The sequence below is a fragment of the Aethalodelphis obliquidens genome, unplaced genomic scaffold (assembly GCF_003676395.1).
Source record: "Aethalodelphis obliquidens isolate GAN/ISIS:26980383/991018 unplaced genomic scaffold, ASM367639v1 scaffold8, whole genome shotgun sequence".
In the NCBI taxonomy this organism is placed as follows: Eukaryota; Metazoa; Chordata; class Mammalia; order Artiodactyla; family Delphinidae; genus Aethalodelphis; species Aethalodelphis obliquidens.
In genome coordinates this window covers 1,285,891-1,308,305 of record NW_020837952.1, presented here as the reverse complement: position 1 = coordinate 1,308,305, position 22,415 = coordinate 1,285,891, and the positions used below count along the sequence as shown (strand labels likewise).

The following is a 22,415-nucleotide window of genomic DNA, read 5'->3' as shown; positions in this document are numbered from 1 at the left end:
CTTTCTCTAATTGCGGCGAGCGGGGTCTACTCTTTGTTGTGGTACGTAGGCTTCTCATTGCCGTGGCTTCTCGTTGTGGAGCACGGGCTCTAGACGCACAGGCTTCAGTAATTGTGGCACACAGGCTCAGTAGTTGTGGTTCGCGGGTTCTAGAGCACAGGCTCAGTAGTTGTGGCTCGTGGGCTCTAGAGCACAGGCTCAGTAGTTGTAGTGCACGGGCTTAGTTGCTCTGCGGCATGTGACATCTTCCCGGATCAGAGCTCAAACCCATGTCCCCTGCATTGGCAGGCAGATTCTTAACCACTGTGCCACCAGGGAATTCCCTACAGTAAATTCTTGTTGTTTATTTTATATATAGTCATGTGTATTTGTTAATTCCATACTCCTAATTTAGCCTTCCACGCCCCCCTTCCCCTTTGGTAACCATAAGTTTGTTTTCTGTGTCTGTGAGTTTGTTTCTGTTTTGTAAATAATTCATTTGTATTATTTTTTAGATTCCACGTATAAGTGATACCATATATTTGTCTTTCTCTGTCTGGCTTCACTCAGTGTGATAATCTCTAGGTCCATCCATGTTGCTGCAAATGGTAATATTTCCTTCTTTTTTATGGCTGAGTAATATTTGGAGGAAATAATTTTTGATATCAGTAGTGAAGATCCACTTCCCAGAAGAGAATAGTCTCAGAAAAGGAGATTCAGGTAGAATGGGGCCAAGATAGGGCCATTGTTAGGTTTCAGAGCAGGCAGAGTGACCAGGTCTGCAAAAGGAGCTTCAGGACATGTTGGATGACCGTGGGCCAGTCTTGCTGAGTTGTGGGAAAACTTCCATCCTCTTTTGGCGAGCTCAGTCTGAGCCTCATCCAGGGGCTAGGCTAAGAGTGATATGGACTTTTCCTGTTCCTTTGCCTTTAAGTTTATCTCCTGGCCGAGGAAAAGATTTTAAATCTCGGAAAGACAGAGACTCTAGGAAGGATGAAGAGGATGAACATGGTGATAAGAAGCCTAAGGTAAAAAGAGGAAGGATTTTTTTCCTCATCTTCCTCTTCAGTTCAAGCCCAACTTTGTTCTTCACAGGGAGAGAGCTTCTATGGACTGAAGTCCTGTGTTTTATCTTCAGGCCCAGCCATTATCCCTGGAGGAACTTCTGGCCAAGAAAAAGGCTGAGGAAGAAGCTGAGGCTAAGGTAAGAGCTTGAAGGTCTGTATTAGTTGGCTAGGGCTGCCATGACAGAACACACGGACTGAGTGACTTAAACAACAGAAATTTATTTTCTCACGGTTCTGGAGGTTAGAAGTCTGAGATCAGATGGGGTTGTTTCTTCTGAGGCTTCTCTCCTTGGCTTGTAGATGGATGTCTTTTCCATATTCACATGCTCTTCCCTCTGTGTGTGTATGCTCCTGGTATCTCTGTGTGTCCAAATTTTCTCTTTTTATAAGGACACAGTCAGATTGGTTTAGGGCCCAACCTTGGAGCCTCAGGTTACCTTAATCACCTCTTTAAAGGCTCTGTCTCCAAATACAGTCACATTCTGAGGTACTGGAGGGTAGGGCTTCAACATGTGAATTTTGAGGGAGACACAATTTAGCCCGTAACAGGGTCCTGGGCCTATTTATGTTTTCCTTAACATGTTTAATGCCTGAGCAAATATTTTTGGGCTCCCTGCCATCTTGCCATCAGTGGTGTGATTATACCCTGTTCCTAGATCATTGTTTACAGTTGTAATCTGTTTTGTAGCCCAAGTTCCTCTCCAAAGCAGAACGAGAGGCTGAAGCCCTAAAGCGACGGCAGCAGGAGGTGGAGGAGCGGCAGAGGATGCTTGAGGAAGAGAGGAAGAAAAGGAAACAGTTCCAAGACTTGGGCAGGAAAATGTTGGGTTCGTTTTCTTACCCTGTAGCCCCTAGACAGGGTAGGGAAGGGTGGGAATGGGATTGTGGTGTAACTTAGGAGAGCTAGAAAGCTATTTGCTCTGAGTTTGGAAGAAGGAAGGATGGGGCAAGTTTCTGAGAAAAATATCTTTCTGTTAGGTCTCCATTTCCCTTGTATCATAAATCTCTCCCCCCCATTTTTTTACTCATTTGGTGTCTGTTGTCTGGATCTCCTCCATGCCCTCTTTTTTCTTCCACTGAGTTCTTCTGCAGCTTTGCTTTCTTTGGTCTACAGAAGACCCTCAGGAACGGGAACGTCGGGAACGCAGGGAGAGGATGGAGCGGGAGACCAATGGAAATGAGGATGAGGAAGGGCGGCAGAAAATCCGGGAGGAGAAGGATAAGAGCAAGGAACTGCATGCCATTAAGGTGCAGGCCTCAGTTCTGTCTTCGTGGCCCCACGCTCCTCACACACTAAGGAGGCTTGCTTGTTGGGCCAGTCTGATCTCTGTATATGAGATTTGGGCCTCCCGTTTGATGGGCTTTGTGTTCTGTGCCCGGGCAGGAGCGTTACCTGGGTGGCATCAAGAAGCGGCGCCGGACGAGGCATCTCAATGACCGCAAGTTTGTCTTTGAGTGGGATGCATCTGAGGACACTTCCATTGACTACAACCCCCTGTGAGTGTCTTCAGGCCTCAGTGCTAGGTCTTTTAAACTAGGCAGTTGCTAGAGAGAACCAGTGACTACAGAGATAGAAGTAAGATAGGCTGGGATGAGGAGATGGGTAAAATAGTAGTTAGCCAGCCCTCTGGGCGATGAGGGACCCTGGCTGGAAGGGGAACTGGTAATGTTGGTAGTCTGCACCTCCATCCTTGTGCTTAGCAGCTCCTTCTCTTTTCCTCTTCCTCTGTCTCAATCCCAGGTACAAAGAACGGCACCAGGTGCAGTTGTTGGGGCGAGGCTTCATTGCAGGCATTGACCTAAAGCAGCAGAAACGAGAGCAGTCACGTTTCTATGGAGACCTAATGGAGAAGAGGCGGACGCTGGAAGAAAAGGAGCAGGAGGAGTGAGTGGGCAGGGCTGCAGGTGGTTGGGCAGAGCCGAGTCTACAGGAAGGAGATGGAGGATACGAACCCCTTTATTCCCCATGTCCTGCTCCAGGGCAAGACTCCGCAAACTTCGTAAGAAGGAAGCCAAGCAACGCTGGGATGATAGGCATTGGTCCCAGAAGAAGTTGGATGAGATGACAGACAGGGACTGGCGGATCTTCCGTGAGGACTACAGCATCACCACCAAAGGTGGCAAGATCCCCAATCCCATCCGATCCTGGAAAGACTCTTCTCTGCCTCCACACATCTTGGAGGTCATCGATAAGTGTGGCTACAAGGTATGAAGGAGCAGATTGGCCCAGAAGGCCTTACGTGTTCCCAGATTCTAGGGGGTACGGATTTAATTTGAGAACAGAGAACTTTGTTCCTAGACTGTTCGGTGCCTTCTCTGCCAGTGGGCACCAAGGTGACGTCTCTCAGTTTCTGGTGGAAGTATTGTTTGTTGATTGTGTTTCTTCTCGGGTCCCATTCCTGTTCACTGTGCTTGGTGTCCTCCCGTTGTGCTAGCATATGTGCCCACTCTGTCAGCAGCAGCCCAGGTAGTATAATTTTGCCTGTACACGTTACTGTCTCTGGGTCACTACAGGAGCCGACACCTATCCAGCGTCAGGCAATTCCCATTGGGCTACAGAATCGTGACATCATTGGAGTGGCTGAGACTGGCAGCGGCAAGACAGCAGCCTTCCTCATCCCGTTGCTGGTCTGGATTACCACTCTCCCCAAAATTGACAGGTGACATCAGCTGACACCAGTTGGTGAAAATGGCAAATGAGCATTTGGTTTTCTTTTTAAGTCTATAATCAGAAGCCTTTAGTCTGGGTCAGATATTAGGGAATAATTGGATCATGATATCAAAGAAGTGTATGATTTTATTGCTGGCAAGGACCACTCCCTGGAGAGCTTGGCTATCCCGGCGTCTGATTTTTAAGAGCAATTGTTACATTCTTTTCCCACCACCCTCCTCATTCCCTTTAGTTGCCCTTAAGAGTGACTTTGTCTTGCTCCTGTTTGTGGTTGGATGAGAACCAAAGCTCATGAAACTGTGGAATGCCCCATTTACCACAGGATCGAAGAGTCAGACCAGGGCCCTTATGCCATCATCCTGGCCCCCACTCGTGAGCTGGCTCAGCAGATTGAGGAAGAGACCATCAAGTTTGGGAAGCCGCTAGGCATCCGCACTGTGGCTGTCATTGGCGGCATCTCCAGAGAAGACCAGGGCTTCAGGCTGCGCATGGGTTGTGAGGTTTGTTCACCTGGCCAGCAGCCAGCCAGCCATTTGGGAGGGCTCTCTGTCTGGGGGCTCTGTTTCTAGTTTCTGCCATAGATGTACAGTAAATGAAGAAAGGGGCTGGTATGTATATATGTGCTGTTATTTACGGGGGACTTATGCACCAGGGATTGTGCTCTGTATATCATTAATTCTCACAACCACCTTAAAGAGAATAGATAACGGTATTTCCATTTTACAGGTGAAGCTGAGAATCAGGTTAATAACTTGCCCAAAGTCACAGCTGGTGATGGGTAGAGCTGAGATTCATATGTGAAGGCTGTGCTCTTAATCGCTCTGAAAGACCATGTCGTTGATTTTGTGTTGCCTTCTTCTTAGGGTAGGGGAGGAGAGCTTTTTACGAGAAGTCTGCTGTAGGAATCAAGTCTTCTGCAGGCTTCTTAGTGTAATCCCTTTATCCAACCCTCTCCATAGTATCGCTTAGTCTCTTTTCCGTCTAAGAAAGTTCTGTTGATGTTGCCTCTTCTGTCTAATCCCTGGACCTTACTCAGAGACCCCATTCATTCCTGAAAAAAATCCAAGGTAGCAACAAGTGATTTCATGCCACTTCTCAGGAACTTTCACTACCAAACATAACTGGAGGTTGGGGTCAAAGTTCCTTAGCATTGGGGATCTATTGGGTGGATAGTTCACAGAAGAGAGAAGAAAGGGGTACCTGCTGGGGCCACACATGATTCCACTGTACCCCCCAGATAGTGATTGCTACTCCAGGACGTCTGATTGATGTGCTGGAGAACCGCTACCTGGTGCTGAGCCGCTGTACCTATGTGGTTCTGGATGAGGCAGACAGGATGATTGATATGGGCTTCGAGCCAGACGTCCAGAAGATCCTGGAGCACATGCCTGTCAGCAACCAGAAGCCGGACACGGATGAGGCCGAGGACCCTGAGAAGATGTTGGCCAACTTCGAGTCAGGAAAACATAAGTACCGCCAAGTAAGGCTGCTTCCCTAGGCTGGGAAAAGTTGGGCAAGTTGCCAGACCTGCTCCAGGGCCCTTCTTGCCCTAGGCAAGTGCATGTTTCCAGAATGGTGAGGCATGGCTCCCCATGTACAGTCCTCTCACAGTCCTAGCAGTGTAGCCTCTTAGCCCTGGAAAAATGATTCCAAACAGTCATGCTACTGCCCGCCACAGGTGCTGGCAAATGCTCTCAGCCCTTCCTGTTAGCATAAGATGTAAAGTACTCTGCTGAACAGGCACTGAGGAAAAGAAGTGGGAAGGCAAAGGACAGTTCTCTCTCTGTCAGGCACTACTTCTGGCAGAACTCACACCATGGCTCATTTTCTGTTCTGCAGCTTGGGCTGCGCTGCCTGGGCTGATGGTGGGATGTGTGATGTGTCTGCCTGGGCCCAGGGCTGAACCTCTTGTTTTCATAGACAGTCATGTTCACGGCCACCATGCCCCCAGCGGTGGAGCGTCTAGCCCGGAGCTATCTTCGGCGACCTGCTGTGGTGTACATTGGCTCTGCCGGCAAGCCCCACGAACGTGTGGAACAGAAGGTCTTCCTCATGTCAGAGTCTGAAAAGAGGTATGGGGGCAGCTGAGCCAGGGGAAACAGAAAGGAGAAGAGGCTTTTTTTAGTGCGAGTGGTGGCCGGAGGGCGACTGTTCTGCCGTGTTGAAGAGCTGGGCATTGGAGATCCTGGAATTGGTGTTTGTAGATCAGTGTTGGGCATTTCACTTGGAGTGGAGGGTAGTATGCATCTCATTTTTCTCTTCCTCTTCTCTCCAGGAAAAAGCTGCTGGCAATCTTGGAGCAAGGCTTTGATCCCCCCATCATCATTTTTGTCAACCAGAAGAAGGGCTGTGATGTTTTGGCCAAATCCCTGGAGAAGATGGGGGTGTGTCTGGGAGGGGAGAGCAATGCCTGGTCTCTTTGGTGCTGCTTTCTGAAACTAGACGGGCCCCCTAGGCTTCTGCTTTCAGTGCTTACCTACTCTTGAACCTCTCCAACATTTAACAAGCCAGGGTCAGAGGGAAAAGGGTGGTTGATGGGGATAAAGAGGACTTGGTCGATTGCTGTGACTCCCTGTCCATTCCAGCAGTGCCAGCCACAGCTGCCTTGGGTCTTCCTCCAAGTGTGCTGGGGCCAGGGAGAGGTTATGAGACACATCCTGGCAGAATCTGAGGATATGGAGTAGAGTGGGTCAAAGTGTTTCGTGTTTATTTATGTTTGGGGGAGAGGATGGTGTTGTCAGGAGGGAGATGTTAGTGATGAGTGTCCTTTACTCCTGATACTGGTGTTGGAGGGGAAGGGTGTGTCCTTTCCACTCAGGCTTAAACTTCCTTAAATTTCTTGGTCCCTGCTTTCCACCCTCATCTCTTAGCCTCATTCTCTCTTTCACTACTTCTCATCTGTCTGGCTCCACATCTCACCCCTGATTGCTTTACCTTTGACCTTGCCCTGTCTGTGTCTCCCCTCACCACCACCCCCAATCTCTCCTATCCCTTTCTTCAGCTCATCTGTTCTCTCCTTACTTCAGTTGCCCTTGTTCTCTTCTGCCTCCTTCCCCTTTCCATCTCCCCTGCTGCTCTCTGCAACCCTCCCTCCTCCCAGTCCACTCCCTCCTAACTTCTGTCTTTCCATGATCCCATTGCTCTTTCTTCACCTCACCATTCTTCCAACAGTACAATGCTTGTACGCTGCATGGTGGAAAAGGCCAGGAGCAGCGAGAGTTTGCACTATCCAACCTCAAGGCTGGGGCCAAGGATATTTTGGTGGCTACAGATGTGGCGGGTCGTGGTATCGACATCCAAGATGTGTCTATGGTTGTCAACTATGATATGGCCAAAAACATTGAAGGTAAGTGCAGGGGAAAGCAGCTTCAATCCAGGTAAAGGGAGATTCCTTGCCCGTTTCTCCTCGAATAGCTCCACTGAGGAGGCTCCTGCTGTCAAGTCTCACAGCTCTGAGCCTAGGGCTGCTTGTCCCAGTGAGAAGAGCTCCTGCCCTGTATCTCTCTTGGGTGTGTTGTCCCAGCTCCTGGGATTACACTCTGTCTTCTGGGTATGGAGAAGAATGGAGCTGGGCCACTCCGTTTTAATGTGGTAGGATGGCCACCATTAGCAGTGCTAGCGGGCAGAGCACCGTGGGCACTGCAGATTCAGGCAGCGCGAGCTGTGTTTACTGCCCTCAGAGGTGTGGTGGCAAGGATGAAGCCTTTAGAAGTGGTGGCTTCACGCACTGCTCACCAGGGCATCTGGCCTGGCGCCCTGAGTGACGTTCCTCCCCCTCCCCAGATTATATCCACCGCATTGGCCGCACGGGACGAGCAGGCAAGAGTGGTGTGGCCATCACCTTCCTCACCAAAGAGGACTCTGCTGTGTTCTATGAGCTGAAGCAAGCCATCCTGGAGAGCCCGGTGTCCTCCTGCCCCCCAGAGCTAGCCAACCACCCCGATGCCCAGCACAAGCCGGGCACCATCCTCACCAAGAAGCGCCGGGAGGAGACCATCTTTGCCTGACACAGCATTCTCCCTGCGGTTCAAGGCTGCGCCCTGGAGCCTGTTCTTCAGGACCCTCACGTCTCTTCCCAGGTCCGCACTCTTATGGGGGCTTAGGAAACAATCAGACTCCCTGGCCCAGACCCTCAGTTCTGAAGGCCTGAGTGTGGGGCTGTAAGAGGAGAGGAAGCTAGGAGGCAAGAACAAATTACCCTAGGTTTTGGCCCAGCCCTGCCCCTCCGGCGGGCTTTGGGATTGCATTGGGCCATCAGCTCTTGCCAGGTATGGGGGCAGCCAATTGGCACTGCCTCCTAGACTGAACAGACCTGGCTGCCGGGCTGGGACTTCTTCGGCACAGACGTGACTGCGTGAGCTGCAGCACCATCGTTGCCCTAGGTGACCCAGGGGATCTGGCCCTGAGGAGTATGGATCTTGGACTCTTATTGTCATTTTGACAGCTGTTTGCCCTTTCGGATTATCAAACAAGTGGAGAGCCTTGTTTAGAGTTGTGCACGGCCCCTGTGCCGAGGGGTACTGTGCACTCCAGGCCCTCACCCGGGGAACTTTTTAGCAGGTGTGGGGATGGGGAGCTGGCTGAGTCCTTGAAGTCAGAGTGAACTTTCTGTTTTCTATTCTCTGAGAAGAGTTTGTATGTTCTGAGAATAAATACATGAATATTAAGGCTGTGTCTTAGTTCCAGCTAAACTCATCTCCCAGGTCCTCCCTGGTACCACAGAAGACCAGGAGGACAGCACTGGGCACAGTGGATTCACTTGGGAGATGAAAGAAAATCAACATTCAAAGAAGAGCCTAGGGTCTGAGCTGATAGTTTAAGTCTATAGGAGGTGCCTGAGGGGAGATGGAAAAGGCACCGACAGCAGGACCACGATGCATCTTCCCTCCCCTGCTCTGGCTTCACAGAACTTGAAGCTCTGGCCTGGACACCCTCCAGGGAGCTTTGCACAAGGGTGAGGAAGGAAAGCAGTTGTGAAACTTTGGCGGGTGAAGCAGTCAGAACCACTCTCCCGCCCTGGTGCAGTGTGCTTGACACCAAGTCTTCAGGACCTTTGCTTGTGGCTCCCTAACTGCCGAGCCCACTGCTCATGGGAGGTTGTGGAGACAGGCACCAGAGGCACCACGGAAAGGTGAGCTGGGCCCGGCTGAGTAGGTTGTGGGGAGAGGGCTAGAGGGCTGCACGGCCTGGGTCCTCCCCCAATACTTTTACCACATGCTCTTCCTTACCCATCAAAGAGCTGGGCACGTACCTGGAGTTCAAGTTGCAACTACTTCAGGACCTTTTTGGCCTGAGGTAGGGACCGTGTAAGGTGACTAAGCCTCTTCTCCACCTCCCCAAACAAGTCCCTTCTGTGCTGCTGAAAGTTTCCCTCCAGGCCCTGGGCATGGAGGGGTACCTGGGAGTATAGTGCCTCCCCCAGCTCTGTCCTTTGCCCTTCCCATTTAATGGGTTCTTTGTGAGAGAGAGGCTGCCAGGATACTTCTGTACCTCCTCCAGTCTTGGCCCTGCAGTGAGGAACTTGGCTACTTGAGCCAGCAGACATACACCAGGAGCCCGAGGGATGGTGCGTGGTGTTTATTAGTGATGACGGTGAGGTGGGGCAGGGGCCTGTGGAGCATGCTCTGTAGGTCACACACTAGAGCCTTAAGGTGGGTACACAGGGCCTCTGGGGGCTGTCCACTGGGTCCTATCTCTCCCCCTCTAACCCTAACTTAACAAGCAGCTGCTATGAATCAGGGAATAAAGTCTGAGGCCCGTATCCCCCAGGAGGCATGAAGGCCAAGAACAGAGATGACAGGATGCAAGAGCAAAAGAATGAGTGGGGCAAGGAGGCCCCTGACGCTGTCCATACGTTTTGCGCTACACACGCCCTCCCTTCCCAAAGCCCCAATCCAGGTGGGCTCCCGTCTGCCATTTGGCCTGACCATGTCCTGGTCCTTCAGATGTTAGGAAGCTTCCTGGCAGCTGAGGAGAGCCCTTCCCTTCAAGGGCTTCAACTGTGAGGCCTCTGGCCCTAGCCCAGCCTGCCTGTGCTCCAGCCTCGTGTGTGGATGCCCCACCCCAGCTGATGGATGGGAGTGCCACCCTGTTGGGCTTTGATTGTCTCATTTCTAATGTGTGGCAGTGAGGCGAGTGGAGGCTCTCAGACCCCAAAGCACAACCCCTGAGTCCCTTGGGTTAGGATAGTAGCTGCTCAGGGACCTTGTTTCTTCCTCATGTCATGCTGCCCACACCCCACCTTCTTGTCACTTTGAGGGGGCATCCCTTCCCTGAGTCTGGTGGGAAGGCCCCTGCTAAGGGGATCCTGGCCTGAGGGCACTGCCCAGTGGGGCAGCTTCTTGTGCAGGAGGAGAGGAAGGTGCCAGGGGTGCAGCACACACAGCTAGTACCTGGAATGGGAGCCTAGGGGGGTCACTGTGCCCAGGAGGTGAGGGGGCCCCGCGCTTCTCCCAGAACCTTGGGACTGCAGGCAGCCCTGGAGCTGGGGCTGGGCAGGGGGTTTTGGGGGCTGAGCCTAGTGCCAGCCTAATGCCAGTCTAACTCCAACCTGCCTGGAGCGGGTGCCCCAGATAGCTGTGCCTGTGCCTGCCAGGGTCGGGCAGCAGGAGGCTGTCAGTAGCTATCCTTGGGCCAGGGCCGGTTGCGCTGCCAGTTCCGGTCATTGTGGTTGTGCTCCGAGTCCTGCGCCAGGAGCCGGTCTTGGGGGTCGTGCCCGTTAGCACTAGGCAGCCCCGAGGTGTGTTGGCGGTGAGGCTGGTACAGGTCCTGATAGGCATCTGCATAGTCCTCCTCCAGGTGGCGGGAGCTGCGCTGCGAAGATCCTGTCCAGGCTTGGCGGGAGCTCTCGCTGGCCTCATCGGAGGGCATCAAGCTGTCCCGCTCGAGGGGTGAGTGCTCCTCGCCACGCTCCCCTAGCAGCTGCTGGTTCTGGGGCAAGACAGAAGCTCTAAGTGAGGCCATGCGGACCTCGCCTTGGCCTCCCTGCCACCTCCAGCAGGGTGGGGATTTCTTCCCCCTCAACTCTCAGGCCCCGCGGACACGAAATAGTGCAAGGAAGGAGCAGCATACTGGAGCATTCTCCCACTTCAGACACGGAAAACTGGAGCTTTTGACTCCCACAAAATTCAGGCTCTGCCTTCAAGACAGACTAAGGAGAAGGGTTTGGAAAGTGTGTTTCTTTGGAGTCCTAAAGAAATAGCCTTTGATCACGCATCTCATTGCTTTATTCCCTCTCATCAGGAAATGCCTTCGCCCATATGCCCTAGCTCTGCTCTCTGACCCTTTGGCCTTCAAACTGGAGGCCAAGGGGGATCCTCTGGGCAGGGAGGGGGCATTGTTTTGGCTGGCTTAGCCTGAGCATCTGTGCCCTTGGAAATGGCTACCTGAAGTCCAGGTATGGTACTGGGAGGGCCGAGAAGTCCAGGGCCGGGGGCTGGGTGGTGGGTGGCCCTCCAGTAGACCTCCAGGTACTCAGCCAGGTGCTCACAGGCATCCTCCAGCTGGTTCTCATCCAGAATCACATCAAATGACTCCTGGAGGGAAGGAAAAGGGGGAATATTGGCTTCTTCTCAGCAGGAGCCCTCCACCCATCTCCATCACTCCCCCAGCCCTGGAAAAGCAAGAGCGGGCACAGGAGTACCACTCACTGGTGGGCACTGAACCAGCTTATCATATGCCATCATCTGTACAGTCAGGTGCTTCATCTGTGACTTCCCCCGGGAGCGGATGAGACGCTGGAGTACCTGAGGGAAAAGGGCAGAGCTGGGCCTACAAAGAACTGGGCATGTCCCCGACCTGCGAGACTGCATGAGGAGCAGGCGAGGATGACTTAGAATTGTGTTAAGGGGCAGCAGGAAAAGGGGATTCAGGAGCCCTTGGGCAGGGACCAAGCAGAGTTGTACCACATTCTAGGAGGGCAGCCCTGTGGGCCTTCTCCATCACCACCACTGACTTACCTTCGGTGAGGATACTTTGACAAAGACGATGATGGGGGCCAGTGAGGTCTTGGCCAGCTGTGCTGGGTGGTTGATGGTGTCAGCATCCAACACTACTAGCTGCAGGGACTTGGCCAGCTCGAATATGCGCTCGATCTCACTCTGCACTTCAGCTATGGAGGGTGGGAGGGAGGGAGCGAGCCGCAATGCTCACCAGTGGCTCCACCCCATCTGACTCCAACAGGGCTTTGGGGGCTCCCAAATTGTGGATGGGAAGGGACTGGAGGGACAGCGTGTTCATCAAAGCCTGGGCAGGCAGAGGAACAGAGAATTGAGACTGGGTTCGGTTCTTGCCAATCCTGGGGCAGGTGGAGAAGAGGTTGGGCAGGAATGCAGTTGTCGGGGAAGAGAAAGGTAGGAGAAAGGTTCTCACTAACGCTTGAGTGGGCAGAGAAGCAGGAATGGGGACTTCTCACCAATGCTGGAGCGGGCAGAGGAACGCTCAATGATGGTCCTTTTGCCGGGATTGTTGAGCACAGATCGCTTTGCCAGTGAGAGGTCCGCTGTGACTCGGGTGATGGAGATCCTGGGGTGGGCATGGAGAAGCACAACCCACCTTTAAATTTCAAGCCTAGGCCCCTCCCTACCCAGGTCCTACCAATTTTCACTTTAGAGAAGCCCTTGCTACAGGCATCTGGAAGGAGACAATGATTTCTCCCTGGTTCTCATGCCTCCGCAGGCCAGGGCAGCTTACCTGCCATCAAACCTATGTTTGAGGAAGTCGAAGAGAGCCTTCTGCATCATGTCTGTGACCTGGGTGGGAGGGGTGAGGGGAAAGGCATGCAACTGACTGGGGGCCGTCTTGGAGGGGGGCAGCATCCTCAGGTGCGGCCATGGAGCCCAGCCCCTCCACACCCAGACCTTGGGGGATGGGGAGGGGGGAAACATCCCCTCCCCCTGTCCCTGGGCCCTTCCTGTGGCAGGTTTGGTAGAGGCAACTCTGGGGTCAGGGACCTCTTCTCACCTCATAACCTTTCAGAGAGGGTCCCACCAGCACCACAGGCCGCATGGAGGGCACCACATCATAGGGGGGAATATGTTCCGCCTGCAGAATTGACCTGAGTTCAGGCAAAGTCATGGCTGTGTGGCCTGCCCTTCACCTGACTGGGGTGGGGCAGATTCAGAAGTTCTGGGCCCCCTCCCCTCTGTGTTTTCTTGCCCCTCCAACAATGACTGCCCAGAAACCTGTCCCCACAGCCAGAAGCCATGAGCCCCCCAAGCCCCAGTCCCTTCCTTGACTCACCTGCTTTTGCTTCTGCTTGGCTTTTTGGAAAAGGAAATAAAAGATTAAAGTTGGTGAAGCGGGGAAAGGCCCTGGGGGCACGGTATTCCCGTCCCCAGGGGAGACCCTGGGCTTCTCCCAGCTCCAACCCCTTCCCACACTGTTCACCTGGGAGACTCTCCCTTCCCCCTGTATCTGAGTTACCCACCTACCCAAGACAGGTGGGTTGAGGGGAGGCTACCTAGAGATGGAGGAGGGGAGCGTCGGTTGCCAATGTCACTCAGGCTGGATGGGTTCCCAGATCTCCTAAGAGCAGAAAGGGAGGTCAATAAGCGTCTTTGTGTGTCTGTTCTAGACAGTATTTAATAGTTGTATACGTCTCCTCACATTTTAGCTAGTGAGGGGAGTGCATGTGACGGGAGCATTTGTGTGTGTGAGCTTTGATGTGCGTGCATTTATGAATGCATACGCTCGGTGTGAGTGTGCATATTTGTGGGGGGGGATGTGTGTGTATGTGTGGTGATGTGGACTGTGGGTAAAGTGCACACGTCTGGGGTGTATGTTTATTGAGTCACAGCCCTGCTCTCACCTGGCCTTCTGCTCCTGCTTGAGCCGGATGCTCTCGAGGCGCTGGGGGCTGGGGATGAAGGCGATGTCCCCACCCTCTTTCACTAGCCGCCCGATCCACCAGTCATTGCTGTACTTCTGGGGGTGGGGTGGAGCGGAAGGGGCGGTGAGAGGAGGGGACCCAGGCCTCAGTCCTGGCACTTCAACGTGAAGGAGCCAGGGAGGCATTGGGAGAGCGGGTCTGAGGAAGGCAGCGCGAGGGGAGGGGGGCAGGAGAAGGTACCAGAGGGAAGGGCAGCCAGGTTTGAGACCCCCAGGACTTCAGCGTGAGGCATCACAGCTGCCACAGGGAACCTAAGATGCAACTAATCTAATGGCTTACTTTTACAGATATGGAGACTGAGGCCCAAGCCAGGCCTTAGGAGGATGGAGACCCTGAAGATTAGGTCTTGGATATGAGGGTTTTATGGGGGTGTGTTAAGCATAAGAGTTGAGGAGCTTGGGGAACTTGTTTATAAATGAGGACCGAAGCAAGAGGAATGGGAACTGGGGCAAAAGCAGAGAGATTAAGTGGCTTCTATTTGGAGGGGGGTGGTCACCTCTTTAATGTGCAGGAAATCTTTGGCCTCAAAGTTGACTCCAGAGCCCTGGACGGGGCATTCCTCATCCAGCACACCACAGTAGCTGACATTGGTCCTCACAGCAAACGCCACAGGTTTGTGCTGGAGAATTTGACCATTGGTGCAAATGAGGGGAGCCTCAGAGCACCCCTTCCAGTTTCAGTGCCCCATCAGCAGAGGGCGGAGGCCCCATCAGTCTGCCCATCCACACACACACCCTTTCACACTCACACACATCCTGCCCATTGACCCCTCGAGACTTAGGACCTAGCACAAGTTTCCACCCAGTCTGGCCTGTCCTGCCCTCAGCCGGCAAGATGATACCTTGGCCCTTTCAAGCTGCTGCTGAGCCTGGCTCTCCACTTCACGCCGGGCACTCTCCCGGTCCTCCTCCAGGGATACGTCTGAGTCCAGAGATGGGCGGCTGGTATAGGAGCCAGCTGAACCCTGGCATGGGGGAGAGGCTGTGACCCATGGGCTCAGGTGTGAAGGGCACTAGAGAGGCACCTCCGAACCCTACAGTGGTGCCTCCGCTAACCTCGGCCTCTCCAGCTCCACGGGGGTGGCTGGGCCCACCAGTCCCCCCTGTCTCCCCAAGAAGGGCCCCAGTGCCTCTGGGGCTGCAGAAAAGCCGGCCCAACCCATATGTGCTATGATCTGGGCCCCTCCCCCCAAGCCTATTAATACTGCAGCCTCGAATAGAGCTTTCCCTTCCCTCCTTCCTCCCTTTTCTCCCCTTGACCATGTCCTGTTAGGCAGAGGGAAGTGAGATGTACTGAAGATGATATATTGGAGATGATTTGGAATCTTCGGAATCCAAAGACCCAGCCCTCTTGTTCACATCAGCCTGCAAAGCAGCTTGGAAATTATTTCCTTAAAATGCCTGGTAGGAGTACAGCCAGCCAGCAACAGTCAGGAGACACTGGTTGGCAAGGCACTGGTCCTGAGTGTCAGGATATAGCCACCCACCCCCTTAGATCCCATCTCCTCCAGTCCCTACTCTTCCAGGGTGAAGAGGAGGCCACAGAGCTCCCAACTCCAGAAAGTTACTCCCTCTCTACTCTCCCCACCCCCGCTTTCTTTCCTCTCATACCTGCTGGGACAACTGGCCAGGTGTGGGCAGCAAACAAGACAGACTGACCAAGTGACACAAAGCTATCTCCCTAAGCCTGGGTGAGGTGGGGCCACACCTACCACCTGGCCTACATCTCCCCACCCCTTGCCCAAGGGGATATCAGCCCTGGAGGAAGGCTGAGGTGGTGCCAGGCAACCCAGCCAGGAGCAACCCTGGGGATGCAGGGAAAGGGTCTTTGGTAACCTGAGCCAGGAGAGTGTCAGAGTCCTGCCCATTGGAAGGGCCTTTGGGCAATGAAGGTGCATTTGGAGGGTTGCCGAGCTCACCTTCAAGGCCACGAGGGAGATGCACAACTGAACAAAGGAAGCTGGACCTTAGGGCAGGAGGACAGAAGTCAGGCTGGCTGGGTTTCCCCCTCAGTCTAGGGAAAAGGGAGTCTTTTGTTTCCTGCTTCAGTTTCCCCTCTTTATGGGCAGAAGTCTGAAAGTGACACTTCCATCAATTCTGAGGGGCAGGTGGCAGAGATAAGGCAGAAGCCTAAAGGGTCCGTGTGGGAATGTGTATGTGTATGTGTGTTTAGTAGAATGTTCTCAGGCTGAGGAACATTCCTTCAAGCCTACTGTGCATAAAGGCAGCGGAGGCCAGATTCTTGGTGGGGAAGACGAACTCACACACCTGCCCCAGCCCCGCCATGGGCAAGAGGACTGGTCAGACTGATGTCAGCCCAGGTCCTAGAGCGTAAGCGAAAGACGATGTCTGTGGTAGACCCAAGGCATGAAGATAGCACAAGGAGGGAAAGTCCTGCATATTACAGACAATGTTCCCCATCTCTCTTGAGAACCAAATAAGGCTGGCTTGGCAGCAGGATAAAGAGCAGCTGAGCCCCAGGAAGAACCTTTGCACTGTCAGTCGAGTGGGGGTCCTCCTTCCAGGGACCTGGGGCACAGGAGACACCTCTGTGGGAAATGGCTATCTGAAGTAAATAGGGGCCAACAGGCTAGGAGGCAGGAGGCAAGGCAGGATGACCACTCGCTTTGATAAGTGTACATCAGATGCCTCCTAGTTGCCCAGACCTGTGCTGGGACAGGAGTCTGACCTTTACTCTCTGTTCTCCAGGATCTCAGCCTAATTTAGTCATCTTTGTGTCCCTGCCTGGGGCACCTGGGTTACCTGGCCTCTCACCCTAAGATGGGAATGACAGGATCTCTCCCTAAATGTTTAGTGAGTCGTGCTCAGACTGAAATCCCCTCTCCGTTATTCCCAAGTCCTCAGAGCTCACCCATCACTCCGGGAACAGGGCTGCCCGGCCAAGCATACTCTGGGGTCTTGCCTCCTCCAGCCCTGTTATGCCCAAACAGCCAGAGCCTCAGTACTTGGGAGCTGCCAGGAGTTGGCACAGTGCCCTGGTGGTGCCCCCCTTGCCTGGTGAGTGTGTGGGCAGGCTGCAGCTCCACTCTTGCCTGGCACGGGGGAAGGAGAGGAGGGAGATGAGCCGTTGGATTTATTTAGAGCCTGATTTCCCTCCTACTGCTTCAGAGGGGGCCCTGGGGAGAGCAAGGAGCCAGGCAAGAGAAAGGGAAGTGGGGGAGGGTAATCCAGGAACCAGAGAAGGGTGGGGAGCGAGCGATGGGTTAGCAGGCTGCCCCGAACACCATCCACACGTCAGGCTTCACCTTGCAACAGTCCTAGCCTTCTCAACCAGGGACAGGAAGAACCTTCTACGGCCCTCCAGCCCCACAGAGAGGTTCATTCTCAAGCTCACCTTGGCACCCTGGGCCGTGCCAGCTGTCCCTTCAACTGTCAGAAAGAGGTGTTACCACAGCCTTGAAAATCATCTGCTCTAGCCGCAATGTAATTAGACCCAGAGGCCCAATCAACGGGGAACTGGGCCCCAGCAGGAGCCCAGTCCCAGGAAAGGACTGACAGCTGCCTATTCTGAGCCCTAGGACTCATCTATCTTGGACTTCGCAGCAAGAGATGGGAGAAGACTCCAACACTCCCCTTTCGACTCTGGAGTGCTCTACCCTCCATACCTATCAGGGACTCCTCCTAAGCCATCTAGTTGCTCTCCTAAGGAGGTCTTCTTGTAGGATATTTGAGAGAAGGGACTGAGCTGCTGCTGCCCATCCTTGCCCCCATCTTTCCAGGCACTCTCCCTGCGCTCTGAGCTCCGGGAATCACTGCCTAATGAGCTGATTTGTCTCAGTGGGTCAGGAGATAAAAGCAAAGAGGAGAATTAAATATTTATCAGCTGCCTGGTTCTCTGAGCGAAGAGCTTCCTCTCCATCCCCAGGCCCTCCATGCTGAGCAGGAGCTCAGGATGCCCGCTGCTCTGAGGATGCCTCAGCAGGAGGAGTGGAATGGATGGGGCTCAGTCAGCTGGCTCATCCATGTGCTGGGTGCCCAGTTTTCAGCCTGGGAGAGAAGCTGGGCTGGAGGCAGGGTGAGGAGATAAGGCAATGCTCAGGGATGGACAGCAGAAGGGGATAATGGAGGTCCTCAAGTTTTATGATCCGTCTGTCTGAAGAGGCTGGTATCGGATTCTCTGCTGTTCTCCAGGCTCCCTAATTTGTCCTTTACTTGAGGCACAGGAGGTCTGGATTGTCCCCCTCTGCAAGGGCCCCGGCTTCTCCTGTAGCTGTTGTGTTCAGACCCCATAAATCCTCCCTTGGGAACTCCAGACGTTGCATGAGGCCTCTCTAAAGCCTCTGTGCCCTCAGCCTCCAGCCCCTCCTCCCTCCACCCTTCTGTCCTGGGCTGTGGAGCCACCTGCTCTGAGCCTTTCCCCCACGCTGGCCCCTCTTGGCACACACCCGATACCCCTTGCTCTAGGACGGGGGCACTGGGGAGCCTCTGGCATGAAAACCCATCTCCCCACTTTCCTGGAGCGCCCTCCTACACGCCCTGCCCCGCCGCAGAGGCGTTTTTCAAAGTCCTGAACTGGGGTAAGGGTCCAAGGGAGATGAGGTGTCACCCCAACTTCCCCACCCCCACCCTCCCCGTGGGCACTCACCGCCTCCGAGTCCTCAAACCCGGGCACGTAGGAGTCGTCATACATGGGGGAGTCCGGGTGGGGGGAAGCGAGCGGCGCCAGGGGCGGGGGCGGCCCCGAGGCAGGGGCGAGGACAGCGGGCCGCGCCCGGGAGATGCCACCGAGCCCCGCAGCCCTGCGGGCGGCGGCGGAGAGCGAGAGCGCGAAGGAGGGAGCGAGTCGCGAAGACCAGCTGCTCCGAGCTCAAATCACCGCTCCCCCCACCTTACCCCCCCCCAAACCCTGCCGGTCCCACCCCGAGCGCGGCTGAGGAATCTGGCGCCGGCTCCGACAACAATAGTGCCCGCCCACCTGCCCCCCCTCCCCGGGGGCGGGCGCGGGGGGCGGCGGGGGGCGGCGGCCACCCGCGGAGCCCGAGACCCGGCCGGGAGAGGTGGCCGACGGGAGCCGGGTAGAAGGTGGGTCCCCAAGCACCTATGGGGCAGAGGGGCGGCGGAGAGGAAGGGGAGGAGAGACTGCGGGCGGGGCGGATCCTGGCTTGGAGGAGGCGGGGCGAGGAGAGATGCAGAGACAGAGACATACGGCAACCCAGGAAATACTCCGCCGGGAAACAAAGGGCTGGAGCGGGGGAGGGGACGCGGAGACTGCTTGGGAGACGAGACCCCACCGAGAAAGGAGAGGGCGCAGGTTAAGGAGAGACAGGAGAGAGAGAGAGAGAGAAAGGAGGTACAGAGGCAGAGGGAGGAAGAGGGGAGGCAGGGAAGTGGGAGACTGGGGGAGACAGAAGAGGCGGGGCAGGGGCGGGGGGGCAGACGGGGGAGGGGCGGCAGGTGAGAGGGCGGGGTGTCTGGGCCCTGGCGGCACGCGAGACTCCAAACGCAAACCCCGCAATGGTACTGGGGAGGAATGGATTTAGCGACCCCAGGCCAATGCCGAGAAAGTAGCCCCTGCCCTCCCTCCGTCCCCCGTCCCCAGGCGCTTGGTCCCCTCAGTGCTGGGACTCTTGCAGCAAAGGACCTTGTTGCGCAACCCGTGCGAAGGGGGAGGATTGGGGCCCGGCCACCCTACACCTGTTGCGCGGGCAGATTTCATCCTAGTCTGGCCAGGATGGGGGTTCCCTTCCTCACTTCCTTGCCAAGGACTGTGCCAGGCATTGCCAAGGCATGGTGGGAACTGGCGTAGGGAGGGGCTGTTTTAGGCGAGCCTAAAGGGGAGAGGAAAGAAACCAGAGAGCCGAGGTCGGGGGATGGTCGTGGCTTGGACAGAAGGTGAGAGAGCCTGGCCACGCGGGGGTTGGGAGGGGGAAGGGCAAGTGTCCCCAGAGTCACTAGTGTAAGGCCAGATCCCCTCCTTAGCAAAAGGATGAGGCTGGGCTGGGGTGCCTAGTATCTGGGTTGGAGCCACATGTACTGCTCTACCAGTCAGTCTCCTTCAAAAGGGGCACCCAGATTTGACGTTGGAGACTGAACAGCAGCCCTTATCTTGAGGAAACTTCCTCAAAGATCCACCCATTTGAGCTCCAGAGCAAAATTATTCCTTTGAATTTTGATGGCCTACCTACCCCTTCATCCCCTCCTTCCCCGTCCCCGGGGGGTGGGGGTGGATGTGAGGTAGACAGAGGGTTACACTTGGAGAGCTTCACAGCTCAGTCCTTCTCCACTCCCAGTGTCTCACACCCACGAGGGTGAATCCGCAATTTGCTCATCCCTTTTCTTCCTGGGCTACAGGGGAATTAGTAAACCAAAACTCTGACAGGGTTGGGTGAGATCTATGGTAGGAAGCACTGTACGTGGGAGAGAGAGGAAGACCACCCGAACCAATTGGCTTCCCACTTATGTCACTGGTTCATGTTCCCTTAGCAAGAAAAAGAGAAGGGGCCTCATCTTAAGACTATCTTTAGTCTGCCTTTAGTCTCACCATCCTGTGAGTGGTGCATTCCAGCCCTGCCCAGCATCTTCCTCCTGCTGAATTTGGTGAACAACTTTGTTGGAGCCCCTATGCCTCACTATTGGGGGAAGCAGTCTGCTTTCACGGTTCCCTCTCCTGAGGCCAGCACCATTTGGGGTTTGGTTATATGTTGGATTCTTCTGTATTGGAAGTTCCCAGACACTGTCTTCTCACTTTGTGCCCTCTCCCAGTTCCTCAGTATTCCTTATATCCTGTTTTATTCTCTGTCTCTTCAATTCCTTCTGTCCTTCCAGAGGGGCAGAAAGGAGGCATGAAATGTGAAACGATAAGACCCTCAAGGTGCTCTCTCCTGGGAGATGATTCTAATGAAGAATACAGCTACTGGGGCTTCTGATTCTCCCCATCCCTGTATTTACTCTCCTGGCCTCTCCTTTAGGGACCCTCCCCACCACCAGGGTGTCCATGGGATTGTAGGTAACAGTGGATCTGCCATCAACCTCACTCTTTCCTTACACACCTTGTTGTCTTCATCCCCATCTGGGACAGTGGTGTCTAAGTCTGCTAACAGAGCATGAATTACCATGCTAACCACCCCCACCCCCGGAGATGTGTTCAGGTTCCTCATACCTGGCCCATCCCCTGGGTCCTGCAGGAGCTTCGGAGCCTCTCCCTGGTTCCCTTCTCTCTGAGTTGCTACTCACTGCCGCCTTCCATTTCTCACCTTACCCACACCTGCCTGCTCTAGTTCTCATGTAACAAGACATGTGCCTGTCAGTATCCATGTGGTCCCTAACCCCTTTTCTTTTCCCTGGCTGAGCATAAGAAGAGAAAGCTGAGGGGCGGGGAGGGGAGAAAGGATTCAAGGAGAGGATTCCTCCTGCCTTCCTCTTTCTTAGGAGAGAGTCATTAGAGTGGTAGCTGGCAGGTACTCAAGGCATACAAGCAGGACATGGGGGTCTTGGTGGTGGTGGGGAGCCTGAATAACCAGGTTTGGGAGTTGGAATTCTTGGGAGCCTCCAGAATGCATTCTGGCTTCTCCTGTAAGTGCACCAGGAAGTGGGACAGATCCCAATCCCTGAATGTTGAATGGGGAAGCTGAGGCAGGAGCTAGGACCTCTAGGAAGTCCTTCTCCCCCACAGTATTTAAGATCTGGACAAAGCCAAAGCCCCTAGCATTTAACTGCTGGGCTGCCCCCAGGGAACCCCGGGAGGGCGCGCGCGGTGGGGGGGGGTGGGTGCTTGGCAGAGTCCTCCTCAGTCCTCACATCTAGCCCCTTTCCTGGCTCCCCAGACAGTCCTCCCTCCCCCCGCCCCCACCCCATCCCAGTCCCAGTGCTTAGAAGCTGCCAGCACTGGCCGCTCCCTCCTTTTCTACCTGCCACCTCTACCCTTAGCCTCACCTACTCGGCCTCCCTCCCTCCCCATCGCTGCAGTGTCCCCCAAATGCGGGCCCTCTTCCTAGCTCGCAGTGGGGCTCTCCTCCCACCCACTGGGGAGGGGACCCTCGCGTTTACCTCATTCAGCAGGAAGGTTGCACTGGAGTCAGAAAAAGACATAGACCGGGCTGGCGGCCTCTCCCCCTCCCCCGGGCCAGGGGCTCCGAGGCAGGAGCAGGACCGGGCCGCTGCTCTGCACACTGGCTCCCACCTGCACGCCTGGCCTCGCCCCACGACCGCCAGGCTCCGACGGCTGCTCCCTTCCCTCTCTCCGGGTTCCCTCCCCCTTTCCTCCTCCCTCCTTCCCTCCCTCCCTTCTCTCTTCCTTTCTCTCCGCCTCTGTCACTCTCTCCCTCCCCTGTCGCCCTTCAGTCCTGCTCTCTCCATTTCTGTCTCTTCCTCCTCTCTACGGTCCATGTTCTCTTCATCTGGTTGCCTGCTACTGTCCTTCCATCCCTATATCTCGCCTCCCTTCTCCGACCCCCCCTCCCCCATCTTCTTCCTCAAACCCCTCCCTAGAAAAGATAGGGACTCCGGAGCTCCCACCGCCACAGGCAGAAGGGCGGCAGTAGCTGGGGGGCTGCCTGGACTCCGGGGCTTTAGGCCCCTGCTCTGTGCGCCCGGCGCCCATCCTCCAGCGCCCGAGGAAGAAAGGCGCCGCGGTCCCAGCGACGGCTTCGACCTGTCCTCAGCAGAGGAAAGGATCGAAAAGGAAGAATGCTTGTGTACGGCTCGCTAGCTCCAGCGTCAAGCGCCCCCTCTGGGTTCCGGGGAAGCTGTCCTGTCACTGCTCTCTCCCGGGTTCCGGGGCCGCGGGACTCAGCCCGCAAAGGCGAAGAGCGAGGCGAAGCGGCTCCTCTCCGACCGGCTGCAGCGCTCCC

General features: G+C 55.0%; 2 protein-coding genes across 4 annotated transcripts in view; one reads left to right on the top strand and one right to left on the bottom strand.

The window, feature by feature from the left end:
- Window positions 1–8,389, top strand: part of DDX23 (DEAD-box helicase 23) — a 15,000-nt gene extending 6,611 nt beyond the window's left edge. The window contains exons 4-17 of the mRNA XM_027106115.1: window positions 914–1,007; window positions 1,118–1,183; window positions 1,735–1,873; window positions 2,161–2,294; window positions 2,431–2,543; window positions 2,788–2,931; window positions 3,027–3,252; window positions 3,561–3,706; window positions 4,040–4,217; window positions 4,955–5,197; window positions 5,638–5,789; window positions 5,993–6,101; window positions 6,889–7,063; window positions 7,501–8,389. Coding sequence (XP_026961916.1) covers window positions 914–1,007; window positions 1,118–1,183; window positions 1,735–1,873; window positions 2,161–2,294; window positions 2,431–2,543; window positions 2,788–2,931; window positions 3,027–3,252; window positions 3,561–3,706; window positions 4,040–4,217; window positions 4,955–5,197; window positions 5,638–5,789; window positions 5,993–6,101; window positions 6,889–7,063; window positions 7,501–7,724 — 2,143 coding nt within the window. The 3' untranslated portion in view covers window positions 7,725–8,389. The remainder of the gene's footprint in view (window positions 1–913; window positions 1,008–1,117; window positions 1,184–1,734; window positions 1,874–2,160; window positions 2,295–2,430; window positions 2,544–2,787; window positions 2,932–3,026; window positions 3,253–3,560; window positions 3,707–4,039; window positions 4,218–4,954; window positions 5,198–5,637; window positions 5,790–5,992; window positions 6,102–6,888; window positions 7,064–7,500) is intronic.
- Window positions 8,390–9,279: 890 nt separating this feature from the next.
- Window positions 9,280–21,780, bottom strand: CACNB3 (calcium voltage-gated channel auxiliary subunit beta 3). Of its 3 annotated transcripts, none has more exons than XM_027106117.1 (13): window positions 21,613–21,780; window positions 14,448–14,570; window positions 14,103–14,225; window positions 13,526–13,641; window positions 13,178–13,242; window positions 12,958–12,977; window positions 12,679–12,759; window positions 12,409–12,467; window positions 12,131–12,240; window positions 11,676–11,827; window positions 11,367–11,462; window positions 11,103–11,252; window positions 9,280–10,647 (listed from the first exon to the last, which is right to left on the bottom strand). In XM_027106117.1, exons 1-13 carry the CDS (start codon window positions 21,652–21,654, stop codon window positions 10,333–10,335), a joined length of 1,452 nt encoding a protein of 483 aa, XP_026961918.1. In that variant the 5' UTR covers window positions 21,655–21,780; the 3' UTR covers window positions 9,280–10,332. The 3 variants fall into 3 exon arrangements, with proteins under 3 accessions (XP_026961918.1, XP_026961917.1, XP_026961919.1); XM_027106116.1 differs by lacking the exon at window positions 21,613–21,780 and adding an exon at window positions 18,212–18,912; XM_027106118.1 differs by lacking the exons at window positions 14,448–14,570; window positions 21,613–21,780 and adding an exon at window positions 18,212–18,913.
- Between the last annotated feature and the right edge of the window lie 635 nt (window positions 21,781–22,415).